Raw genomic sequence first — 25,526 nt, forward strand, 5'->3', positions numbered from 1 at the left:
AAACTCCTACATTAGAAATGCCAGCAGCCACCCAGCTCGGCGGGGTTAACTATGCCTTGATTTTCTGTCCCTACAAAAGAAAAGTTCTTTCACTTTTATCAGAAGGTTCAACATTAGCTTTGGGTTCAACAGTGGGCTCTGAAGAGACATGAAACAACAGGTGTTAATAGCAACTTTATTGTTTCACTGGTGCAAAATCATGATACTGAATAAACTTGTGTAATGCATTTTCCCCTAAATTTACAGTAACGAAGGTTATACATATCTATATAGATTGCAATTTCTCTATTTTTTTTTATACTATTTGGAACAAAATTATCTTGATAAATATGCCCTGTGCACAGTACTGGCCCTCACTGAATGTCACAGAGCCTTAATATGCAAAATATAACTTCTGTTTTTGAACATGGTACTTTAAAACTCTCCAAACATGCATTAATATATTCTAGTTTTAGGGAAAAATATTACACTTAGTCTTAACTTGCATTAAAAGAAAAGCACAAGCAGAATTTGACATACAGTAATCCCAAAAATCTGATGCTCTGTAAGGATCAGACACAGTTTCAGCTGACAGTCACTGCCAGTTTAGAGCTCTAGTGCTACAGAAGCAACAGTGAACAGACAGGAGAGAAATCAGAACTGAAGAGCCCTACCATGTCACATGGATTTCAAAGAAAGTCTCAGCCATGCTAACTGATGAAACCTGTAGTTGCTGGTCCACCCTTTCAAATTTGTTAAGAGTACCCAACACAAGTGTTTGAAGTGCCAGACTGAACACATTGTTAACTTAACTTGACATTTCTGAAAGGCACAACCTAGGAACCTATCTTAAAAAAACCATATGGTATGTAAATGAAAACAGGTACAGTGAGTGTCTTTCTAAAGAACAAGACCTTCATAAATTGGCCCCTCAGATTCCGGTGATTCCCTCCTCAGACGCAAGTGCTCCAGTGTGTTGTGAAAGTGTTTGTTAATTTGTTCTGTTTCTTCAGTAGACTCAAGGTTTGGGAGATCTTCTCTGATCTTCTGTATAAGCTGATTCAAAACCTGAATTGTCACCTACGGAACATAAAACCAAAGTCATCAACACCACCTGTGTTGCACTAACAAGTGCATAGACGTTAGTTTTATCTGACTTGTCTTTGAGCTATTTGTATTTGGACAGTCCTTCAAAATGCTGATAAGACTGTATGCAGACAAACTGCTGGGAACTGCCTCCTCTGGTTCCTCACAGGACCCTTCCAATTTCAGAGTTCTGTGGAAATTCACCCTCCCCAGAAAATGTGAAAAACTTGTCATTAGCCTGATAGCTTTGTAACTCTTACAACAGCATTTCTCTCCAGTGTATTCAATACAAATTTTAAAAGCTTCAAACAAATGGCATACACAATCAGATTGTATCTGTATTATCACAATCAGTATATGCACTGTAAGATAACTGTTTCTTACAGAAGTCAGTCAGGATGGTAATATCAGATTTAAAGTTCCTCTTAGAGAACAAGTCATGGCTGCCTACAGGCTGAAATTCAGCACTACACAGAACACCATGGCACAAAATGCACTGCAGACCACCAGAGTATCCAGAGAGTATTTTTACATCTGCCAAGTGCTTTGAAATTCAAAGCTTTATTTTCATCTCCATCAGATACAGCATCTCCTATAGTGAGAAGCCAGTTGAGTTGTTGGAAAGTCAGAAAATCCCTCAAATTTCCTTAGGAATTCTCTCAGAACTACAGGGTATTCTTTCATGTCTGCTCTCAATCAATGACATCAAAGGAGACACTGATCTCTACTTGACTAAGCAGGTTTTTCAAACTGTGTAACTTTCCTAGTTACCTGCTAACAGAAAATGGATCAGGTAACTATCTCAGATTATACACATGCAATTTAAGCTGAATACATGTGGTGTCATACCTATTTTGTGAAATTAAAGCTTACACCAACCTGACATAGTCAGCAGTGACCATGAACACCTGTAAAGAATTTTCTTTCCCTTATGTACACATTAAGTTAGGTACCTCTAAAGTTAGATTCTTACTACTTTCTCATCTGAGTTCCAGTACATTTTAATCTAAAATTATTTCAGGTATACAAGTCTCACAATATTTAAGTTCATAACTAAACTGCAAGCATTTTTTCCCCGTGTAAGAAGAGCAAAATTTAATCCAACAGCTTTACTAGCACATCAAGACTTGACTCCTCTGTTATCACAAGAACTTGTCATCTCACGAGAGACTACAGGGCAAGTTGAAGAGAATTTGTGGCATAGGTGTGAATGAAGAGTTTAAAGAAATGGTCCTTAAAAAAGATGCAACAGAGAATGGATTTCCACTCACCGCCTCATTCTCTTTTTCATAAAAATAGATGTATCTATTCAGAATTTCTATGAAAAGCTGGACTTGCAGAGAAGGGTCCATGCACTGATTTGCTATCTTCAGAGCCTTCTTTAGGCATTCCATCACTCTTTTTCCTCCATGAAGCTAGAAGAAAAAACCCCAAAGTCACAAGAAATAAAAGAACCATAGGGAGCTCCAGTATCTCTTCCATTGGCACACACAGAGCATTTCCTGGGGTCTGCCACAGAAACACAAAACTACACAAACTGCAAAGAGCAAGCTGTCACTGAAAGCCCACCCTGCCTGACTGCCACCAATATTCGATTTTGTTAAATGACACAGTAACTCAAACAGTTGTTGAAAGCCTTCAATTATGAGATCAATCAACTCAATTTTGTAACGTACTATAATGCATACTTGTTTCAAGCACTGCTCTTTAAAATGACAACAGCTTATGTGACAAGCCCTGAAAAACACACAGGATTTTTTGACCTTTACTTCAACAACTTGTATATTTAATTTGGAAGTTTAGTAGTTCACATGCAAACTACACTAATGTAATAAATATAAGCAAAGTGCAGCCCAGTCAACTAGCCTTTAACTAGCTGACATCCAAAAGCTTGCCTGGTACTTCCATCCTTAAGTTAGAGTTTTCTCCACTTTTTTATTTATGCAGTTTACACTGCAGTGAGTTTTACAAGTTTCACAAGTTTTCAAGTTATTAGAATAAATTCCAAGCAAATCTACTTCACTGATGTATCTACTTTAGAAGTGTCTAAAGAAGAAAGGCAGAACTGTAACTGAGGCAGGATGTGTCCTACTGTTGTCACTTTGTTCTTACCTCCTCTCCATTCTTGTCAGTGTTTCGGCCAGACCAGAACAGATGGGCACAAGTGCTCACAGCTCTGCACTGGTCTGGCTTCTTCAGGAGTTTGGAGGCTGCCAGTGCACACTGAGTCCTCAAAGGCTCGTGGTTCTCCTCACTGAAGCACTTCATCCTCTCAAATGTCCCAATTATCAAGGTGATTGCAGCCAGCTGTGCTTTTGAGTCACTGATTTCATCTTCATACAGAGAGAAGGCCTAGATAATAGAGAGAGCAAGACTCAATCAGAACACATCAGAAAAACAAAAAAATCACACCTGCTACTGACACAGCAGAAAACCATCCCATTTTACATTTGTTAAAGGCTTCAGGCAGGAAAAAAGATCTTTCATTTAGAGTGTCAAAATCAAGTTAAACCCACAGACCAGAAATAAGTCTTAAAAGAAATAATATTCAAGTGGTCATAGCAAACAAGTGTGATCCCACATATAATCTGAAGATTGGATTCTTCCTCATTTCAAGCACCTGTTCAAACACAGAACTTCAGCAGCAGAAATAGTCCTTGAAGAAGATTTTGTTCTTTGAAACACAAAGCAGCAGAGCAGAAGTTGGTGAGTAGGCAAGAAAAGCACTTGCACTGCTGCTACATGGATGAAGAATCTTCAGAGAATAGAAAAATCTTGAACCATATCTCTAATGGAAAGTACATAATTGCCATGCTGCTCTCATCATCAGAACTGTGCTACAACAGGACCTGATACAACACAGTGAGAACACTGAGCTTATCAGCAACTCTGTTTAAAAACATGCATTTAGTAGCAGTACTAGAGGAAAGGTTAGGACAAAGCTTACAACATGGATAAAATGAAATACATTGGTTCTTTATCTGATGGGTAGGAGGAAAAGGTTGTTGCAACAAGTAAGGCTTAAGACCAAGTTACAAATTCAAGTAGATTTTCAGAGTGGTTTATAATAACAAGGATTCTAATTGGGAAAGCCCAGCATAGCAGTTGTGAACACTGCAAATTTTAAAAAACTTCTGAAGAGTGCTTGTGGTCAGGGCAATACCAGCTGGATATCAGGTGCTGGAGACAGAAGCAGTGAAAGAGCATTTTATGCTGAGAAAACTACACTCCTCCAGTGAGCCAACTACACGAGCAGGAGGCAGCATTGCAACATACCACATGTTGTCAGACTGAGTATTCAGATCAGTTGCAATGGAGCTTAATTCCACAGCAGCCTGGGAAGCAAGAATGAAATGAGGAGTTTCTACCTAGTGCTGTCCATCACTTCTGGTGTTTTAATCACACCAGATGGTTCAGTGTTCAGCAAACCTACCCAGGTCAACTTAAAGGCAGCACAGGACACCAACTCTAACAGCTGAACACTCACCTGGGACATGAACTCATAGGCCACAGTTTCATGATTCTCAAAGCCAATCTCTCCTGCAGCCAGTGCTCCCTGCAGGAAGAGTCGGAGAGGCAGCTCTGCCAGTTCTGCTTTGATCAGAGCACTGATGGTCTGATGAGCAAATGAAAAGATCTTCTGGCACTTCTTTTCCCATTTGTCATCCTAGACAAGAAAAACAAGTAAGAGCTTGAACAAAAGTATTGCTACAAGGAAAAGGGAATCTGAACTGTACTAAGATCTGTTAAGTGCTCCAGTCTGTTGCCCTCTGATGCCACTGCAGTACCCAGCAGCACAGTGTTGGCTTCAGTGGGTCTGCACAAAGTATTTATTTGACTTACAAAAATTTCACATCCATTTCTCCTACCAGCTCATAGGAGCCTTCCTCAGAAGCCTACACTGAATTGCAGTTAGGACAGCTGTGCTTAGCACATAACTAAGCAAAAGCCTAATGAGCCAAGGGGAGAAAAATTCTGTTCAGTTTAGAGCAATCAGAAGTGGAAGAGAATTTTAAAACCTTCATTTTGAAGAGTATTTTAACAAACAGCATTTAAACTTATTTCCCCACAATAATGGAAATATATATTTAAGGTAACTATCAGAAAGCATTAAAGAGCCAAAATGGATCAGTCATTATTTTAATATACACTTTTACTACTACTGTGTAAGTTCAAAGCAAGTGCTTTTCTTTTGTAGGTTTAGAAACATTAAAATAATGTAGCAACAATTTAGAAATCGATGAATTTCAATAGCCAGATTTAAATCACTTTCATGCCATCAGTTCTGGTCTCCAGTAAAGGCACATAATCAGTCACCTCAATGAATAAACAAAACTAGCTGATTTCTGCTTCATCACTTCTCAAGTGCTATAGTAATTGTCCTGGGGTGATGTTATGAAGCCGCTTTATTCCTTAACCGCCCGCTTAATGCCCAAGGATGCTGTGCCTTTAAGATGGACCCGGGGGGCGGGGCTGGAGCCACGGGGCAAGTGCGGGTCGGTTCAATGGCTCAGCCCAAGGCTCGGGGCTCCGGGGGCTCGGGAGGGAGTGTGCCGGGAGCGCTCTGCTGCTTTTTGGGTTTCTTCTGTGTTCCACTAGCTGGAAAAAGGTTCTGTTGGTTTTTTCCTTGGTCTTTTCCTTTCCCTCCCCCCTTGCCTCACTGCCTCCCTTCCTTCCTCGTGGGTCTGGGGGGGCCTGCGGGGTGGCCCAGCTGGTCCAAGCCCGTGTGTCTGTTCCCTCTCTGGCAATTTGTTGTATTTTGAGGTTTGATTTTTTTTTTTTCCCCCCTGTTCTACCCTGTTTCGTTTTGTGTTAATAAACAGTGTTTCTTCCACTTTCACTTGCTGTGACCCATTTGTCTCATTGGTGGAGGAGATGGGGAGGCCCTTCTCCCTTTGGAGGAGGTGCTCATTCCAAAGCACTTCCTCCTAAAATTTTGTCTCCAAAACCCGAGACAGTAATTTACTATGACTTGATAAAAACCTTCATTAAATTAGAAAGCATTCAAACCTCAAGCAAAAATCTGCCTTGAGAAAAAAAACCCAAAACCAAAACTTGCCTTCTGTATCAAGTCTGAGCATACTTATGTAGCCAGACAAAATGCATTTTTAAGAAAATAAAGCCAAGCAAGCATACAAAAGCAAGCTAGAGGGGAACTTACCACTTTGGAGTTCTCTTTGTAGCGAAAAGCGAGCTGGTAGGCAGCAAAAACCAAGGGTGGCAGTGTGAAACGAATGCGCTGGTTCCCCCCTGCCCCGAAGTGCTTCCGGGCAGTGTTGAGGATCTAGAACAGAAGCACTGTGAGCTCAGAGAGTTCTTCACAGAAACAAGCACTCAAGTGAACCTCAGTGCCCGACTCTACATGTATTTTTAGATTAGATGCAGAATTCATGTAAATAACCTGGATTTACAGAAGTCTGTAATCACCATTATACACTGCACTAGCCACACTGGCTAATATACTTGGACTAGGGTGTTTGAATTTACATCTCGTATCTCTTCCATATAGCATACATAATTTAAAGTGAGATACTGTAAAAATCCCATAGCCTTGGATTTTTTCCTGCTGCTGCTGTATTGTAGAAAAACTTGATGCGAGCATTTGTGATGCTGAGGGAGCTATTACACATTTTTACTAAGAGGTGTTAAGTAGCTCACAGAACTGTACCCAAAAGATAATGTGACAAGTCCTTTGATGGCATTTAAAGGTGGTCAATCTGATTAAAGCAAAGCACTGCTAGATGAGAAGGACAGACTGACATTCAAAATCTTTGCAGAAACAGCTTCAACATCTCTAGCTATGTAAAGTCTTTTGGGGTAGAAACATCAATTTCCTTGGTGCCAGCATTCCTTTGAGGGAAGCTTTGCTCTCTGTAAGAAAAAAAAAAGCCCACCAAAAAAACCTTCCTGCTTTACTCCAGCAATATTCAGGAACAATGCAGCCAGTGACCATAAGGTCCTGAAACACAACTGTCTCCAATCCTGTAAAGCTATGCTTCTCCCCATTCCACAAGTTTTATTACACTTCAAGCAAGACTTTTTTATACCAGACCTTAAAGCCAAGCTAAATCAGTGCTAGTTGTCTTATGCATAGCTTGCACTTTATTCTCTTGCTCTATTCTCACTGTTTATACAGTGTGATGCTGCTGCAACTTCAGGAAAGAGTCAGTCAATTTTATTTCAGGCACTAACTGTAACTTTACAGTAGTCCCTAAAGCAGGTCTGACTTGAGCTAACTGTGCCATCTGCAGCAGCATCCAACTTCAGCACAGCTCCTGCGAGCTTCTCCAGTGGACTTGGCACAGACAGAACCCAGCCTTCTACCCTAACACACTTCTCAAGATAGGGAGGTAATTTAAACTTGAAATAAACTACCAGATACAGCAGATTAACAACAGAGACCTACATAAAGCTGCCATAGGTCAACTCAAACCATTACAAGTACCATAATGCAGAAGTTTCAAGGACATGACAAATCTACTGTTAGAGATGGACCAAACAGAGAGGAAAAGCATTTGGAACCAAGCAGCAGGACACTACATGCTGTATGAAGACCCCATCCTTACAGAAATTTAAATCCCTGAGGCCAAACACACTAGGCTGTATTTTCTGAGGTTTTTGCATTCCCTTGGTATTAAAATACACAAATAGCAGAGTACGCCAAATAGCACTTGCTGTATTTTCAATAGAGGGTTATATGAAGTTGTCAGGACATTAAGAGTTCCACAAACTAATACAGATAATTGCCACCTCATGGGATGGAAACTTTAAATCAGCAAATCCTTAAATCCTCACCTGCTTTTTCTAAATAAACAACATATCATCCTACCATTAGAGGTGTCATACATAATGTTCTCTACCGAGTTTGTAGTGCCAGAGCAGCAACACCCCAGCTCCCAGTTTCACTCAAGTCTTGTATAGTCAATAATGCAAGAACTGTGACAGTTCAGAGAGCACAGACATTGAGAAGCAGCAGTCACCAACCAGGTACTGTTGGTCAGGGTCATCAGAACGCAGGAGATGAATAAATCTTCCCACAAGACTCTGCTCATCAGCAAAGTCCTCAGGGTCAGGATCTTCAGTAGGCTGATCTGGTTGATCCTGGATCAGGGTGGATACCAAATTCATGATGGCATCAACCTGTTAAAGGCAATATAAGTTCTGTTTAGACTACAGCAGTCCGTAAGCATAAACTGACAGCAGTTGGGAACATCTTTACAGCCACTTTACACTTTGTGTGCCTTACACCCTGAAGCAGGGTCCCCCTTAGCACAAGTGGGAAACGGCAGCACAGCAGTGCAGAGGAAATTCAGATTCCAAAGGCTGTGCAGCCTTCTTTAGGTAATAGATCCAGTTTTAAAGGGATTCAGGATCTTTGTTCACAACTAACAGATTACTGTCTAGGCTGAGGTGTGGTAAATCAGCAGTAATCTCCAGGATGAGGTTAGGTGCAAAGGCATTTAGGAACACAGGAGGAACAATCACCAAGTGGGATAAAGCCTGTGCCAGGGGAGGCAGGAGCATGCAGGGTAGGAAACAAAGCATGCACTGCATGAAGTCACTCAGTGTGCGTTTTCAGGTCTTTGAACAGTCATTTCAGTGAAGTGATATCAGAAATTAAACATATTCAAATGACAGAAGAATTATCATCTGCTTGTGAACAACACAAACTTAATTTTGAGCCAATTTCCACCCCCTTGGTCACTCACCTGTCAATTAAAGCAATAATTATATTTTTCACATTCACATATAAGTTAACTTATATCATACCTGTTCTTGGGACACAATTTCTGTGTTATAATCCAATACGTTGCTAAGCACATAACAACTCATGCTCTTCCTGGACTCATAATCAAAGTATTCAAAGAGCGGGTGAAAATGTTTTAGTTTCAGAACTGTCAGGATGTTGTTGTAAGTATCAACAGGGATTTTCAAAAGTCTAGTCAGCTCCTTTGAAACAGCACTGCTTGTTGCAATACTAAAAGAAAATATATGCAAAAACCCACAATTAATCAATAGTTCACACATGTAGACAGGTTTAAAGTCTGCTTCAGAATATCAATTCTGAGGTATACCACAACAACTAAGCAACCTGCTGCTAGGGAGAAAGGAAACGAGTATCAAAACAAGTCAGATCTTGCTCTTTGGGATATACAGTGACAAATGCATGTTTTAAGTTGCTGCCAGCAGAAGCAGAGACTGTGGCTGCAAATGCAGCAATAGCAAAACTCTAGTGTGCTAGAAGGGATGCCTACACAATGCACACACATTGTGTGGCTGTACAGCACAACTTATGCACAGGGAAACAAGTCTTGGTTAATCAGGAGTTTATCAGGACTGCTGCAGCTCAGTCCAAAAGCAGTGACCTTACACATCCAGAGCATGGCTCTGCTATCTTACCAAACATGGTGAAATGCAGAAGGCCTGATTTTAGGGTATTAATTGCCATGCCGAAGAAAATGCAAGAGACACTTACTGTTCCAGATTAAGTTTGTTGAATATTTCCACAGTAGTCTCCAACACCTTGTCAACATAATCCACTCGATCTGGGTAGCATTTCATAGCCAGGTTAATGAGAGAAACTTGCAAAGACACCACATCCTCTGAGGGCATATCCTGCCGAGACTGAAATTTAAAACAGCATGAAGTTGTTACTGAAGCACAGGACTTGGCAAAAAAACACCCTCAAAACTGCATGCAGGGATACCAAACATACCTGTATAACAGTAGCAACCTGCTGTGAAAAGATGTCAAACAGTTTGATATCTGCTGGGATACCAGGTCCATCTTCACGATGTGCAAATAAAGCTAACCTGGTGACAGAGCAAGGAAAGTAGCTTGGTGAGGATAGCTTTTCTATTCCTCAAATACAGACCAGAAAGAGGTACTGGCAGAAAAAGCAAGTCCTTTAGGTATATTTGGAAGCTCTATTACAAGCAAAAAGGAAATTAATGGAAGTCAGAAGCCTTATGAGCAACTGAGCCTGGTAACTATCGGTCCTGGAAAAGAGTGCTGACAGAAAAGCCAAGGTGAAGAAGGAACAGGAAAGACACTCCATAATTGATGTTCTTCAGCTAGAAGCAAGTGCTCTGTTTTTTCCAGCAGACAAAGAGGTATAGAGTAGGCTGACAGAAGAGCAAATATCCTGCATTTACTCATTCACTGATATCACTGAAATTAGATGCCCAATAGCATTCTCTACAAAACAGCCTCCAGAAAAAAAAAAAAACCCACACAGAAGAAATACGCTGACTTAACTATTCTTTGTCTCTAAAGACACACCAACACGTTTGGAACTTACACTATTCGCAGAGAACAAAATACAAAGAGAACTGAGAAGAACAGATAAGTGCAGAATACTTTTGGGGGGAAGGGGGGGGTGAGGAGCACAAAATTGCTATCCAGCAAGCATTCAGGAGATAACAGGTATTTCTATCTGTAAGAGGACAAAGTCATGCCAGCCATCATTTCTGCAAAAATGAGACAAAAGACAAAAAGCATCACTGTCAGAACACTAACACCTTACCTAAGTTGCAGCTTAAGAAGCTCAGCACTGCTACCTTGACTTTCTAATTATTGAGATTATTCTACTCTAAATTAGAGAAAGAACTACAAAAATATTTAGGAAAAGGCATCATATTAGAATTTTTAAAATTATTTCTACAGGGTTTCTAAATTTTGATTCTGAATGAACTCTGGGTCTAAAATAAAGAGATAGATAAGAAAAGCCCAAAAAACTTCAGTGCCAAGAAAAATAAGACATTGAACTACTCTTATATTTGAATAGGGTGGTAAGAAGCAGACTTTCTAAAGCCAGGAACAATCACTGCCTTTTCTCAGAGGCACACAGCAGATTTCCTTGGCAACAGCTGGGTGTAAAGCCAGCAACACTACAAGGTATGAACAAGCTGCAGGCAGATGGCAGCATAATTAAAAGCCATGAATAGTTTAGTAAGGCAACAAAGATCCCAAAGCAGCAAGACTACTCGCAGAGATTCCTCTAGCAGGAAAGCCCCACAGGAATAAGGATAAAATTTTCACAAGCTTCTTCAGCAGTCACTGATGTTCAGATTCAATTACTCAATGCCAGCTGAAACGAAGATGAGAAATGACAAGAGGCACAACCTTTACCAGGCTGCTTCACATCTGTACTACACAATGCTGAAACTCTTGGCCATTGCTGCTACCAGCTCCAACACAAACACAAGAGCAACATCCTCCCTATATGCATGGATTCCAAGGACAGAGCCACTCATATGCTCCAACACTTGCAGTAACATCACAGCCAAAATCTCAAGCTGCCATACTACAAAGATCATCATGCTGCCACCCTTCTGTCCTTGTACAGCCCAAAGAGAGGGCTCTGGAAGCCTTCAGTGGCCCAACAAACCACAGTGGTGGTACGTCTGGGAGGACAGAGGGTCACTACTGGTCAGTCACTTACTGGTGTTTGTAATAGTAAGAACACAAAAAACTTACTGTGGAGGTAATACCGAAGTTTAACACGATGGCAAAAGCTACACAAGGAAAGCCTTCTCACAAGAATGACACTGCCACACTCCAATGTAAGAGCCTAGCAAAAGATCCCACGACCTCTTTTAAAAGTAATCAAGAGAGTCTCAAAAATCAGTTACAGGCAACATTTCTTGGGATTTGGGGGTTTTGTGGTGTTTGGGATTTACAGTTTTGGGGTTTTTTTTTAAGCTAACAAAACTATGAAAAATCTGAGCCACAGCATGGAAGTATGGGAAACCAATCAACTCCTGTGAACATCTCCGTATGAAGGCAGCACAATGTCTCTGACAAATGCACAAATACTGAAAGATATTCCAATAAAAACCAAGTCTTGAACAAATCAATCTGACATAACCCGGAGAAAACAAACTACAGACTTGGTAAGTAAACAATTCAAGATCCTAAGTTATACCAGTCATGCCCAATACACACAAGTCCTCTCCAGGCATTAGAGATGATACAGTAATCCACCCAATGCCGAATGCCAGGGGACCCAAGATCCCTGGAGTAACTGAAGCCCATACACCAGTATATGGACCAGATACATGAAGGTACATGTTTGTGTGCAAAGGCAAAGGACAAGGCTTTTCTTGAGGCTGAGACAAGCCATGCAAGCACACTTCCTTTCTGCAGCAAGAAAGTGCAGGTACCCACTGAAAATCTGTATTTCCTTTCAGCATACAAATTAAAACTTCAGTTTGACCTTAACAGTCTTTTCCAACCTAAAGAATTCTATGATTTCTCCCCCAAATCTGACCTCAGTGCAAGCAGTTTTAAGCAGTTCCTTCACAGGAAAAACGTGCTTTTGGAAGAACAGTCAAGATGCTAGCGGCAAGCTAAGAATTAAGAAGGTAGTTCCATTTCCTACTAGCTCTTCTCTGAAGAAGCACTGTTATGGTCTCTGATCAAACCTGCAAAGTAAAGTATCCCTAATATATGATTTATCCATTAGGATCTTCAAGTTTTCAAGAGGTACCTATGAGTGATAGGGCTGTCAAAGCAGGGCACTGCTGTCACTTCAGTTTAGAAGCATGAAACTGCTCAATACCAAATGGGCTGTTTCCTGGTTTAATCTGTTTACGAGTTTTAATCAGTCCATAAAGCAGGTTTCATTGGAAGCTCTAAAAGCACAGTCCAGAGAGTAGAAGCTACAGAAATAATATTCTTCACAGCTTTAATTACAGCTGATAGAAAGACATTGAAACAGTGAAGTGATATCAGAAATTAAACATATTCAAATGACAGAAGAATTATCATCTGCTTGTGAACAACACAAACTTAATTTTGAGCCAATTGCCACCCCCTTGGTCACTCACCTGTCAATTAAAGCAATAATTATATTTTTCACATTCACATTTTGGTGCAGCTCAGCACAGGCTCTGAGAAATGGGTTCAGGGTTTGGAGGTGAAATTCATCTGGGAAAACCTGAAGTTTTAGATCAATAGTCATCAAGTTATAAACTGAATTTGCCCATTGTTACACAGAAGTAAAATGCAACAGAATAATTCTAAAGCAGATAGCCACGTAGTAAATACACTCTGGCCTATGAAGCTGACCTTGACTGGGTAAACGCATGAAGCAAGAGATGTAAGACAAATGGGTAACTTGAGGGCCCGCCTATCTATTAACTCACAACACAGGCACTGCTGCTCAGATGCTTACAAGCTACTGCAACAGAAGGAGCATAAAATGGACCCATCTCCACTCTGCCCATCTGGTAAAAAATACAGGACAAGCCACTGTGCACAAGTCCCAGTGATGAAGTTTTCCAGTCCATGAGGAAGATGTGAAAGCTGCCTGAATCTGCCTAAGCGTATAGAAGTGTCCCTGTGTCCCATCACTGCAATTGAATTTAAGCAGCTCACCTGTATGATGCACTCCATGAGGTACTCCTGAGCTAAAGCATCTCTACAGTTCACAACTTGCTCCAGTATTCCAGGCAGAACAATCTGGAATGGGGGGAAAGTCTTGCAGTGATCTTACAATTACCTTCTAGGTTTATATTCACACATGCATTTAATCCAAGCAGAGCAGAATTTCTAACAGTTCTCAGCTGATTCTCTACATAAAAGCTTTCTGATAAAAAGTCCCATTTTTCTGCAGTTCCATCCTTAGGAGAAAAAAAATCTACTGATGTCAGAAGTCTGTCCTTTTCATATATTATGCAAGCTCCGATTTCATAAGTCAGTGCTACTGACTTTGCTGGCACAAACTCAGGGTCTCAGCAGCACCACCCAAAGTTGTTTTCAGCAGCTGTACTGTAGAACTTACAAGGGACAGACTTAAATAATACATTTCCTTCACTGTCATTTCACACAATAACAGTTCTCTTGAATGCTTTGGGAAGGACAGCCTCACAACTTGTGAAGTCTACCTAAGAACACTGGATGTGTACACATCCCTTAGACCAACCCATTATTCTGCAAGGAAAATGGGAATTGGGAAGGAAACCTTTAGAGCTTCTTGTCACTGTTACAGACAGACTTACAGGAGAACGCGTGAATCATGTCCTTGGCCTGAGAACACACTGTACAGTATTCAGAACTTTTCCTCAGATGAAGAGTTTGAGGAGCACTTGGATTACTGAACTTTTAGCAAAGCTGTAACACTTCCAGCTGCTCATCTGGAAGTCCAAACTAGTTTAGTTGCAAAAACGTTGGCAGAAGTCAGAAAGAATGGACAGCCATCCCACCTGCTTGTATCGCTCCACATTAACCCCTTCCAGCTGACTGAGGCGAACCAGGTTTGTTCCCACGAGGATCCTCAGCTCCTGCCTCTCACGCTCCCTTTTCTCTCTGTCCCGACTGTGGCCCTGGTGCTGCATTCGCACCCAGAGTTTGTTCATCTCAGCAAAGTTCAGCAGCACAAAATCCATCGAGTCACTGATGTCTCCAGTGGTTTCTTCACTGCAATTGGTGAGAGATTAAGAACAGAAAAGCTTGTCAGAGGTATTTGTCCTTCCAGCCACTGGTGAACATACAAGTTTTAAGAAGATTAGAGGGTGGGGAAGTGTGGGGTGGGATTTCTGGGTTCATAAGAAAGGTTCATATCCTCACTTGTGAGAAGCTTTAGTGCTGGAAGGGAATTCTTAATGGACAAAACACCTGTCAAGTCTATGGAGCTCTAGCATATCTACTTCTCCCATATCTGAAGAAAGTCAACAGAAAGTTTAAATAAGCTCTATTAACAGTAATTTTATCAAGTTATAGCCCATTCTTCTTACTCTGCTTGCTCGCCTTCATCTGGTAAGATATTCCTGGTACACTGAAGGAGATAGTTTCTAAGAAAGAGGCCTCTAAGAGGATGCTGCACTCCACGGCACATCTCCACCAGGTCTTTCAAAATATCTTTCCTGGACTGTGGAAACGACTTGACATAGACAACACCTACTGTTATCAGCAGATACCTGCAAAAGGCACAGAGTCAAACAATAAATTATTAAGTAACAACATCACACTTAAAGGCAACAGTTCCTTTTGTCCATTATGGCAGGATTACCAAAGCACAAAAAAAAGCAATAAAATTATCGCCTGGGTCCCATAATTTTGCATATTTAGTCAGCTTTCAACTCCTATTCTCTGCTACAGAGCACAGCAAGTCTGAACAGCCACTAAACCTCATTACAATGCTTGATACACTGAATGTGTAAATGCTCACAAAGCTCTGAATGCTCTCAGACTAGCTCATTTATACTTCCAGCATCCCACCACGCTGGAAAACAGCTCTGGCACACACAGATTAGTAACCTATGATGGGGAAGTAGTTAAACCTCTTTCACACTGTACTCTAGCAGGATAGGAACTACTCGCTTTGTACTCATTCCCTCAGCACCTCTGCATCAGGTAACAGGCAGCAGGAATATGTGAGATGCAGAAGACTGGTGCTCCAGTACATTTGGACTCCCCTTCAGCTTAGAAGACAAAAACTACAATACTCAGAACCTACAGGTTTAGAGGCCTCACCCCCTCCCTGCATGCTCCTCAGCCTCATGCATAGGACCTCCAAGAAAGCACCACAAGTTTCACCAGAGAGAACCAGAGTCTACAAGTAGACAGGAAGATGACTCTGATGGTTACACACAGGGGGAAAGACATTGTGGTAGCCATCAGCCAACTCCAGAAATTGCATGAAGAAGATGCAGCCTAGTGTGTCCAGAGCCTCTTCCTGGCATGAACACAAGGTCAGGAATGAAAAACTTCAGCACCAAGCAAAATCTAAATCTGACTATGTCAAAGATGTACTGCAGCCCAACGGTCACATATTTAAAGATAAGCCTTACAGGCCTTCAGCATCATTTCTGGCGTGCTGTCACTTTGCAAAAAAAAAAAAAATTCAGAAACACAAAGACTCTAAGAGTGAAGTCACAAACTTTCAGCTTCTTCTTCCCATTTCTCATTCTCTAAAAAGGCAGAAGGCTATGAAGTAACTACTGTGTGGGAGACGCTAAGATCTAATCCTCAGGTAACACAAACAGTTAATAAATGCATAGTCAATCTCCCTGATCAGAGTGTGGTACTTGGTTAATCTTCCACTGACCAGTTTTTTACCCCAAATCCAACTTGACTCCAAGATTAAAGTGCTTTCATTTTGGTCATGTGCAAAATTAACACACTGACAGGAACAACTGCCCTTCTGCACCTGCACTCTTGGCCTAATCCCAGAAGTTTCACAGTAATCCACTCTTAAGACAAGCAGAAATACTATGGACCATTGTAAACTGATTGAGAAGTCAATCATTTTCTGAACCCAGAGTTGGGCAACTACTCACCAGTTTAAAAAAGAAAAAGCAAACAAAGCCAGACACCAACATATACACACTTACAGTCTTGGAATGATATTTCCAGCGTACTGTACTAGCTCATAAAGGTCTGCCACTTTCCTGCCTTTGGCAAATTCATCTGTCAGGTAGACTTCCAAGTAGTGCAGCTCATCAGAAATTGCCATGTCTTTTTTTCATAGTTAAGGATTTTAAGTAAGAATGTCTACAACATTTTCATAGTAATCTGCACACCCAGGAAGAAAGATGCTGTACCAAATACAAACATGCCCAAGCAGGCAGTACTCCTGAACCAGTAATCACTACTGGGGTAAGTGTGCAAGATTAACCCCAAGCCTTCAATCAATTTTTAGCATATTAGAAAAGGGAATAAAAGAGTTGTTTCACAGAGCTGATAATTTTTTTAGAACTAGACTCCTGAAATTTCCCAGAGGAAGATATTAAAGACAAAAAAGACTTGCTTTTACCAGATAGAAAAAATGAACTTACACAGTGAGCAAGGTGTATATTCTCCTGCGATATATACACGTAATTGAATACTGAGGAGAAAAGTGCTAATAAATATCTGACACAGGATACCATTATACCAAAAAAAGCAGATGAACATCCCATTCCAAATTCAACATTTCAACTATTAGTTTCCTCTTGAAAGGATACAGAGCTCATAATAGCTCTTTGGAGATAACATAGAAGTCCGCAGCTCCCCAAGCATGTTGGAAGCATGTTTCAGAGCATCCATGAGCTTGTTCTTGTCCTTCAGAGGAAGAAAGGGAAAAGTCTGTTAGAAATGAAACTAGGCAACTGCAGGATTTTTTACCTATTAAAAAAAAAAAATCAAGTGATTTAGTATCTAGTTTGTACTACACCACCCACGCTAACTAAGTGAACGTTTTACCTGAAGGCAGTAAGATGATGCATCTGAAGACAGAGCTACAGTAATAAACTGCAATACTAATGGTAGAAAAATCTAAAATCATTCTGCTTATGCAGCAATCTCCACCCAATACTCAGATTCTATCGAGTAAGCAAAAAGGAACAGGTTCCCTTCCCCCAAATCTGGTCTGTCATTTGCTCAGATCTCACAGATCTCCTAAAAACCTCTAGGAGACAGACAATACACACTCCCACCAATACCCTCCCCTACTTCTCACCACAAAAAACACTTCCCTGAAAGGCACCACTTACTAGTCTGCATCTAACTTACACTTCTGATGCATTTAGTCACCTGGCATCACAGGATACAACCACAGACCTCTACTCTACCACCTATACAGACCTGAGCAACCCATCACATGCAATAGCAGTAAGTTCTAAGGGAGAACAAAAAAGAATTGCTAGTGTGACCCACTTAGTGTATTTATACTGTCACTTAATGACAGATAGCAGTGAAAAGTTCAGCTGCAGCTACTTAAAGATTTCCAAAGCATTCCATTGAGTACAAAAGTGGAAGAGGTGTTAAATTTCTTCCTACTGTCATTTGGCTGCAAACAAAGTTCCCACATGAAAAGAGGAGTATTTTTCATTACAACTTTAAGCAGTTTCTCCTAATAAAAACAGAGGCTTCTCAAACACAAGAAAGCTATGTATGATTACATAATCTGCCTGAATTGGCTACAATTCCAAGATAAAAATCTCAACACACCACTAGCCAGTGGTGTTTTCCAGTCACAGAAGAATTCACACGTCCCTCTACAGTTAATCACTACAAAATTGATCCTATGCAGCACGTAATTCATCAGCAGCCTCTCAGTCTGACAGTCACACCAAGAAAAGGCTACGTGAAAAAAACAACAGAATGGTGGACATAAACAATCTCACAGTAAAGTTCATCTTAGGTTTATTTAAATGCAAGCACATAAATTATAAGGGTACATCTTTAAGTTATCTTGTCAAATACTGGAGCAAAATCAGGAAGACATATTCAAAGAATACCCAAGGCTCATTCTCAATGAGCAGCTGCCTCACTTATTGGAAAAGGGTCTGGCACAAAGATGCATAAAGGGTTAATTTTCCTCACAGCACTAGAGATTGGTATTGATTTACTGTTTTATTCCTAGCAGACAAGAAGCTTCATTGCATTTTTAAGTCACATTCTTACCAAGCATCTCTTCATCTGGAACGACTGCACCTTCACAGCCTGAATGGCTTCATCCAGGAGCTTTTCCTGTTCATCCTGAGGAGATTGCTGTGTTGTTGGCTGAAGGAAAAAAGAAACCAAACAAAACTGAATTCAATTATTTTTATTAAGCTGTTTATGACTTGACTAAAACTGGATTCCCACACTTTAGAATGCACTGCAAGTGACACTGCAGTGTGACCACTCAAGAGTTGTCAGAAATGGTTGTGTGACATGTAAGGGAGAAAGTTCAAGTGCTCTGCAAAAACCTGAGGGGAGGTTACAGGTAGCCTGTGAGCGCCCCTGCTTCCTGGAGAGCAAAGCCATGGGGACAGAGCAGGGCAAACTTTTCCTTTCCGACATTTAGAGGTCAAGAATCCAGTGCAAGTACATGGGAAGAAAAGCTCCAAGAGAATGCAGAGACACGACTATGCTGAGAGGAAGCACTGTTATTACTTCTGTCCACAGAGCTTCAAAGCAATGCCCCGACCACACACTGCAACTGCACAGATGCTTTCTGCGCTCACAAGTTCTCAACTGCTATCTGAGCCATGCCATTCCATTCAGGACAAGTTTCAGATAAGCAAAGGATAAAGTACAGTTAGTGCATTCCCGAAGGTAGAAACTACTTGCAGACAGGAACAGAAAGCTGAAGAGAAACAACAACTCTTCATGTCTCCTTGTCCCAGTCACTCTGTCACATTGTCAGAGTGACTCTCATTTCCCCTCAGAGAGGCACACTCTATGCCTTCAACTGAAATTTTCACCACCTTTTGACTTTCCAAGGTTCATACTGCATTTTCTTAAAATATTAAATAAATCCATTGCTTACATCCTTAGATTTCCTCTCAATCCAGCTACAACAGGCCTTCTCCTTCTGCAGCTGCTCCCTTCCCTCTACCAGAATAATGAGATCAGTTTCTACAAGCATCTTTAAGCTATTTGCTAAGATGTCCGAACTGACACAGATCAGAACCCCGACTTGCTGTCCCCACCTGCACCCAGCCTTCCTCCTAAGACTTTACAAGGAAACACTGCCATCCACCTCTTGTTCGGGATCAGCCTTCAACACCTCATTAGAGCATCTCCACTTCTCTCAATCTTACCGTTTGTTTTCAGATGAAATACTGTGGGAGATAAAAGCACTGATGTGGTATCTCAGCTACATCTTCTCTAGTCTTGACAAATACCAAGCATATAGTGATTTAGCACAGCAGGTTCTCTGAGCCTACAGCAAATTCTCAGCTATTTATACTTGTTCCCTTCATCCACTGTGCTCAGAAGGTCCCTGGTCTCCTCTTTTTAACTGCATTTCAGAAACAAGCTGGAAAGCCATGAATTACATCACCCTAATGTTTTTAAAAACTCTGTCTTTAGTACCAACTCCCACATGCCCCATGCGTGGAGTCCCCAGAAGTATCTGTTGAGGACTGAGATTAAAATCGAGGCCTTCATTAAAACACAGAAGTTATACTTTAACACCAATTTAATGGTTACGAAACATTTCATACCCGTTATTTCCCATATTTAATTGGGTTCTTGTTCTGCAGTTGAAACCTCCCCACTATCCTCTTCCACATACAGAAAACAGAGAGTGCTCTGCAATCCTGTTCTTGCCTTGACCATGCCCTAACAGGCAGTGAAACTCCGCTCTTGAAGCTCTGCAATCACCCAGGTGGACAAAACCAAGGCTGATCTGATCCAACACTGGTGACAAACCTGCTTCAAGGAGGTTATATGAGATAAAGATTGCTTCCAACCAACACTTCTGTGACTGTGCCTCAGTAATATTCCAACTATGGACAACAACCAACTAAGAAGTGTACTTCGTCCACAGAAAAAGCCATCTCTGCTAGTTAGAGGTGCTAACTGCACCTCTTACAAAGCCCTCTCTACATATAATTAATCTATGTGCAGGTCTTCTGAAAATGATTTAAGCATAAGGAAAAAGCAGTAACCATGGCTAGATGATCCTATTTCCCGGGCAATTCAACAGCTACAAATCCTCAGACAACCTCAAACTGTGAAACAAGTATGTTCTGCCAGCAGAAGTTTGCTCTAATTGCTAAGCTTTAATTATTCAATGGAAGATCAGACTTTTAAGGAACGTCAAATGACAGTGCTGGGACTCGCGTGCAGTAATCAATACCAGAACATCACATAACAGACTTGCTGAATTATGTCTATACCAGAATGTTGGCTACACTCTACAGCCCCCTGAACCCATAGCAGTGCTTTAGAGAAAATGAATCACTACTGAGCTGAATGCCCTATGTTCCGACCACATCAAATTTCTATGAAAGCACAGCTAGAAACAATGCAGCAATGCTAACACTGACCACAACTTCCTAAGCCCTCTTCTGATGGGCATTAAGTTTACATAGCTACCAGCCCTGCTCTTCCATCCCCAGCTGTTCACGGGGCCAGGTAGTGCTTGGAGAGCAGTTAAGGCTATAAACCATCAAATAAGCTGTAAGACAAGCCCAGCTGATTAATAGATTACCATTCACCTAGTTCAGCCTAAAACCACACCAAACACTGCAAGCGGGGCTGTGAAAAGAGGGCTTTTTAACAGCAACACCGAGCCAAAGCATTTATTGAAACATACACTTACTTGCTACAACCCCAAGAAGTATTTGGTTGAGTCCATGTGCATTGGTTTCCTTATTTTTGGTGTGCAAACATGCTGGTTATGGAATCATGGCTACAAGTTTGGGATTACTGCTTTCATGATACCAGCTATGAGCGCAGCAGATACATCTGTATCTTCTTACAGAACTTTAACCGCTGTAGTTTAGCAGCAGCTGGGGAAAAATTGGGAGTTTCGTTCATTTATAGTGTCAGCTTTACATCAAACTCTGTCTGCATTAACAGAAGACAGAGAATACTTCCATTTCTGCTCTGAATTTGAACAGTCGGGTCCCACACTCTATTCAACACCAAGTACTGAATTCATCAACAGAAGCATTTTCATGGTAACAGGAGATATTAACTTATTTCTTCAGTATCTCTTCAAGATATAGAGAATTAAGAAAGAGGGAAGTTCATTTTGTATCAGTGCTCATTTGAAGACTGAGAAGGCCATCGGTCTAAACAAAGATGTCTTTACTACAACGACACTACATTTCATGTCTGAAGTGGCACCCGTAGCAAAATAACCTACACTACTGTCAAAAGCATACAACGGGAGCAGTCGTGTTATTTGAAGGGTTGTTTGTATCAGCTTTACTTCTGTAGGAATAGAAAACATCTTAACAGCAGCACTACTGAACAAGTTCCAACTCTTTCTTACTTTTCAAAGTCTGAATATTCATCAGCTTACCCCTTTCTTCCAACTTCAGAAGGCGAACTCTTTCAGCTTTAGAACTGTAGGGGTTCCCAAAAATAATCTGGTTATTATCAAGTGATACACAAGACCACATCAAGACACGTATATCCTGCTAACACATGCCTGAAGTTTGAGGATGTGGTGACAAAAGGCAAGTGAAGGAAAGAGAACATACAGCAAAAGCCTACCAGTGACATCCAGCCGGGCACACACTGAATCAGAACACAGTTCTGTCAGATTCCATGTTGAATAAAGCTGTTTATGTTCTGTATTTTCCACTTAAATTACCAACCTAGTAACACAAGATGGTATTTCCAAGTATCATTTTATAAAAAAAGCAACCATGGAGTCCTAGGCACATCTACAAAATAATCTTGAACACAAGCTTTTGAAGTGGAAGATGCTTTGACACTGGGCAAAAGCAGCAGTACTCTGTAACTGAGGCACAAAATATCCTGCCTTGTCAACTACATGCACAACAGGGTATAAACCCCTGCATGAACACAAGAGAAGCAATTTACGACGATTACACAAAATGTCTGAGCTATACCCACACCACATACACGGCAAATGTTGAAGAAAAAAAATACAGTTGATGAGAAGAGTTTTGCTTTACTCATTTTTTCCTCTGAAGCAACAAGGATGCAAGTGAGCAATGCAGAAGGGACAGAGGACTGCCTCTCCCAGCTGCACCAGCAGTTTCTGCACAAGAGACAAAAGCCTTTTGCTAACTTTGAAGATAAGGCTAGCATAAGTTACCACATAAAAGTTATGGAAGTCAAAACTCACAGCGGACGAATCTGGAGGAGGGGGGAAATCTGGCTTTTGGGTTTTTCAGTTTTTTGGTGTGCTTTTTTTGTTCCTTTCAGGTTTTGTTTCTTTGGTGCTTTTTTTTTTTAATAAAAAGGTAAATTGTTAAGTAAACTGTAAGCTACTAAACTGTAAGTTGCCTTGGAAAACAATTTTTTTAAACCCAAGACAGCTTCAAACCAGCTGACCAGAGTACTTAATACAAGTTATCCTGCAGATAACTATTAGGGAAATGTATTATTGCAGCAGCAAACATTATTCTGGATCATGCCTATCCTCATAGCAGCAATTACTCCTGAACATACAAAGCAAACATTGCACCTACTGTGTAAGATTTACTCATTTTCTAACACTCAGTTCCATGAGACTCATTTTTAGCTCTGTATTTGACACTGAGCTGCACTCTAGAGATGGCCCAAAATAATAACCAATGTGCTGACGTATTTCACTTGAAAATCTGGTACCTTGCAGTACTCAAGAATGACACAGTACTGAGAGCAGAGTTCAAGGGAGCTTGTTCAAGCCTAAAAGCTCATGTTCTAACACACAGGTACCTTAAGCTACATGCAGAGTATAAATAATAATGAGTAAAAGGTTTTGCTTCCATTCCATTCTAAAGTGCATTTTCATCTAATCTCCAGAAGTCCTTTTCTTTAGCTAACTGATGTGCTTACAGCCTATTCCACATGGCACTTCCTTGTATTTGCTCCCATGCCTGTACTGAATACCACAACAAATGACATTTACCCAAGGAGGTTTTCCTGCCTCCTCCCAGCTGGATACTATTAAGACCACCTACCAAAACATCACTGTTGAGACATTTCAAATTACTGCTACCCAAAAGAGAGGATGGGTGAGCTACAGCAGCGGGTCAGGACACTGCCAGCCTACAGCTGAAGCCTAGGTGCACACAGTGCACTGCTGGGTAACATATTGAGGGAATTACCCAAAAAAAAGGCATAAGCATTTGATACCATTCAGGAAGCTTTTCTCTGCAACACTGTGGGCTTCAGAACTTCTGTTATATCTCACAGTATAGGAGCTCAGAGATAAACCAGAGAGATAAAAGCATTTTTCACATGTTGAAACTGGTACTTACTACACCAGGAAGCCACAAGACACTATTAAGTATTAAAGAGATGGACTTTTTATTCAGGGTATGATCAAAACCAGCCAGAGCCCTCTTAAAACAAGTCATGTTAAAGGTACTTAAGCATTCAGCTTCAGGGTTTAAACCACGCTCAGCCACAGGAAATCACAGGGGAGCTTAATCTGGTAGAGGGAATTATCCCATGTTCAACTCCTGTGATTATCCCATGTTCAACATCTGTAACTTTAATTTTTCTGAATCACCTGACAACAGCTACTCTTAGAAAGAAGCCACAGGACCAGACAAGTCTCCAGCCAGCTCCCATGGAAATGACAGGCAGAGAAAAGCAGTTTCATTTCTGAATTAATGACTATCACACAATATTTGTGTGGGGAACAGAGACTGAGGGCTATATAGATTTAGAATTTTTCATCACCCAATTCAGTATTTACCAGTCTTTCAAGTAACACTACAGGTTTTACCCACTCCCAAAGATACAGATATCAACATACATATAACTTTAAAAAGAAAGTCTCTTCTAAAAGCCTAAGAACTGTGCAATCCCTTCTTTATAAAGCATTCAGCTATTTTCTGCCTCACTATATACTATTAGTACTGTTTACACTCCACACTTAGGCTAATTACACATTATGGTGGTTACAGCAAGTGCTACTTAAAATTTTGTTGAATATTACACACCGCTGAAGGCACATTAAAGATATTTGTGTTTTACTAGGAAACCTGACTGTCCCCTTATTTTCATTTGATTGAAAAGCATTTCTCAGTACACATTATTTCCATGTGGAAATTTCAGGTTTCACAGAATGAATGAGGTTGGAAAGGACATCTGAGATCGAGTCCAACCTACGGCCGAACACCACCCTGTCAACCAGACCATGGCACTGAGTGCCATGCCCAGAGTCCAGTCTTTCCTTAAGCACCTCCAGGGACCGCGACTCCACCACCTCCCTGGGCAGTCCATTCCAATGTCCAATCACCCCTTCTGTGAATAAATTCCTCCAAATGTCCAACTTGAACCTCCCTTGGCACATCTTAAGACCCTACCCTCTTGACCTATTGCTAACTGCCTGGGAGAAGAGGCTGACCCTCACCTCGCTGCCTCCCTGCCTAACAAACACCAACATTTGCGGCAAAGAGCGCTAATGAGCTACGCTTACCGATGCGAAACCACCTCTTCTGCCGGAAAAGAAAGGAAGTTTACTCGGGAAGCCTACGACAGCAGTCTTGGAAGGTCAGGAGGGACTGGAGCACAGGCTGCAAGGCGGACAGCCACGGCACACGTGCACAGCACCAGCAATGACACAAGCCCGGGTTTAGCATAGGGGCAGCACAGCAAAACAGACCGAAACTGACCGCTGGTACGGCCGCGTTTCCCCAGTAAAAACACCACTTTCCTCTGCGCCCTACGAGCAAATGGGCTAAACGCAGCGAGGCGGTGACCCGGCCCAGGCCGCGGGCAGCGTTACCACCGACACGACGGGCCCAGCCCGCACCTCAGCCCCGCCCGGGCCGGACGGTGAGGCCTCCGCGCCCGCTGCAGCCCCGCACCCGGCCGGGCCCGCCGCGCCGCCAGCCCAGAGCGGCCGCTCAGGGCGCTGCCCCGGGCCCAGGCCGGGCCTGTCCCTCGGCCACCGGGACCCCTCCATCCCGCCGCACCCCTGCCCGCGGCAGCGGCTCCCCGCGGCCCCTCGGCCGGTGCCCCTCACCATGGTCGCGCTGCCGCCGCCCCCGCCAGCGCCGCCCCGTCATGTGACTGCGCCGCGCGCGCCGCCCCACCCCGCCGCCGCGCCGCGCACCGCCCAT

General features: G+C 41.8%; 1 protein-coding gene across 2 annotated transcripts; it reads right to left on the minus strand.

Moving 5' to 3' along the window:
* Positions 1-156: 156 nt before the first annotated feature.
* Positions 157-25,462, minus strand: VPS35 (VPS35 retromer complex component). 2 transcript variants are annotated; one of them, XM_082290254.1, is made up of 17 exons: positions 25,430-25,462; positions 18,457-18,555; positions 17,016-17,112; positions 16,404-16,527; positions 14,805-14,987; positions 14,274-14,487; positions 13,447-13,530; positions 12,897-13,006; positions 9,782-9,878; positions 9,542-9,690; positions 8,836-9,043; positions 8,050-8,205; positions 6,227-6,349; positions 4,553-4,732; positions 3,178-3,417; positions 2,337-2,480; positions 157-1,059 (listed from the first exon to the last, which is right to left on the minus strand). In XM_082290254.1, the coding sequence occupies exons 1-17, from the start codon at positions 25,430-25,432 to the stop codon at positions 880-882; spliced, it is 2,391 nt and encodes a 796-aa protein (XP_082146380.1). In that variant the 5' UTR covers positions 25,433-25,462; the 3' UTR covers positions 157-879. The 2 variants fall into 2 exon arrangements, with proteins under 2 accessions (XP_082146380.1, XP_082146381.1); XM_082290255.1 differs by lacking the exon at positions 25,430-25,462 and adding an exon at positions 21,089-21,252.
* Between the last annotated feature and the right edge of the window lie 64 nt (positions 25,463-25,526).

Source organism: Coloeus monedula (genome assembly GCF_965178545.1).
Source record: "Coloeus monedula genome assembly, chromosome: 13".
Classification (NCBI taxonomy): domain Eukaryota; kingdom Metazoa; phylum Chordata; class Aves; order Passeriformes; family Corvidae; genus Coloeus; species Coloeus monedula.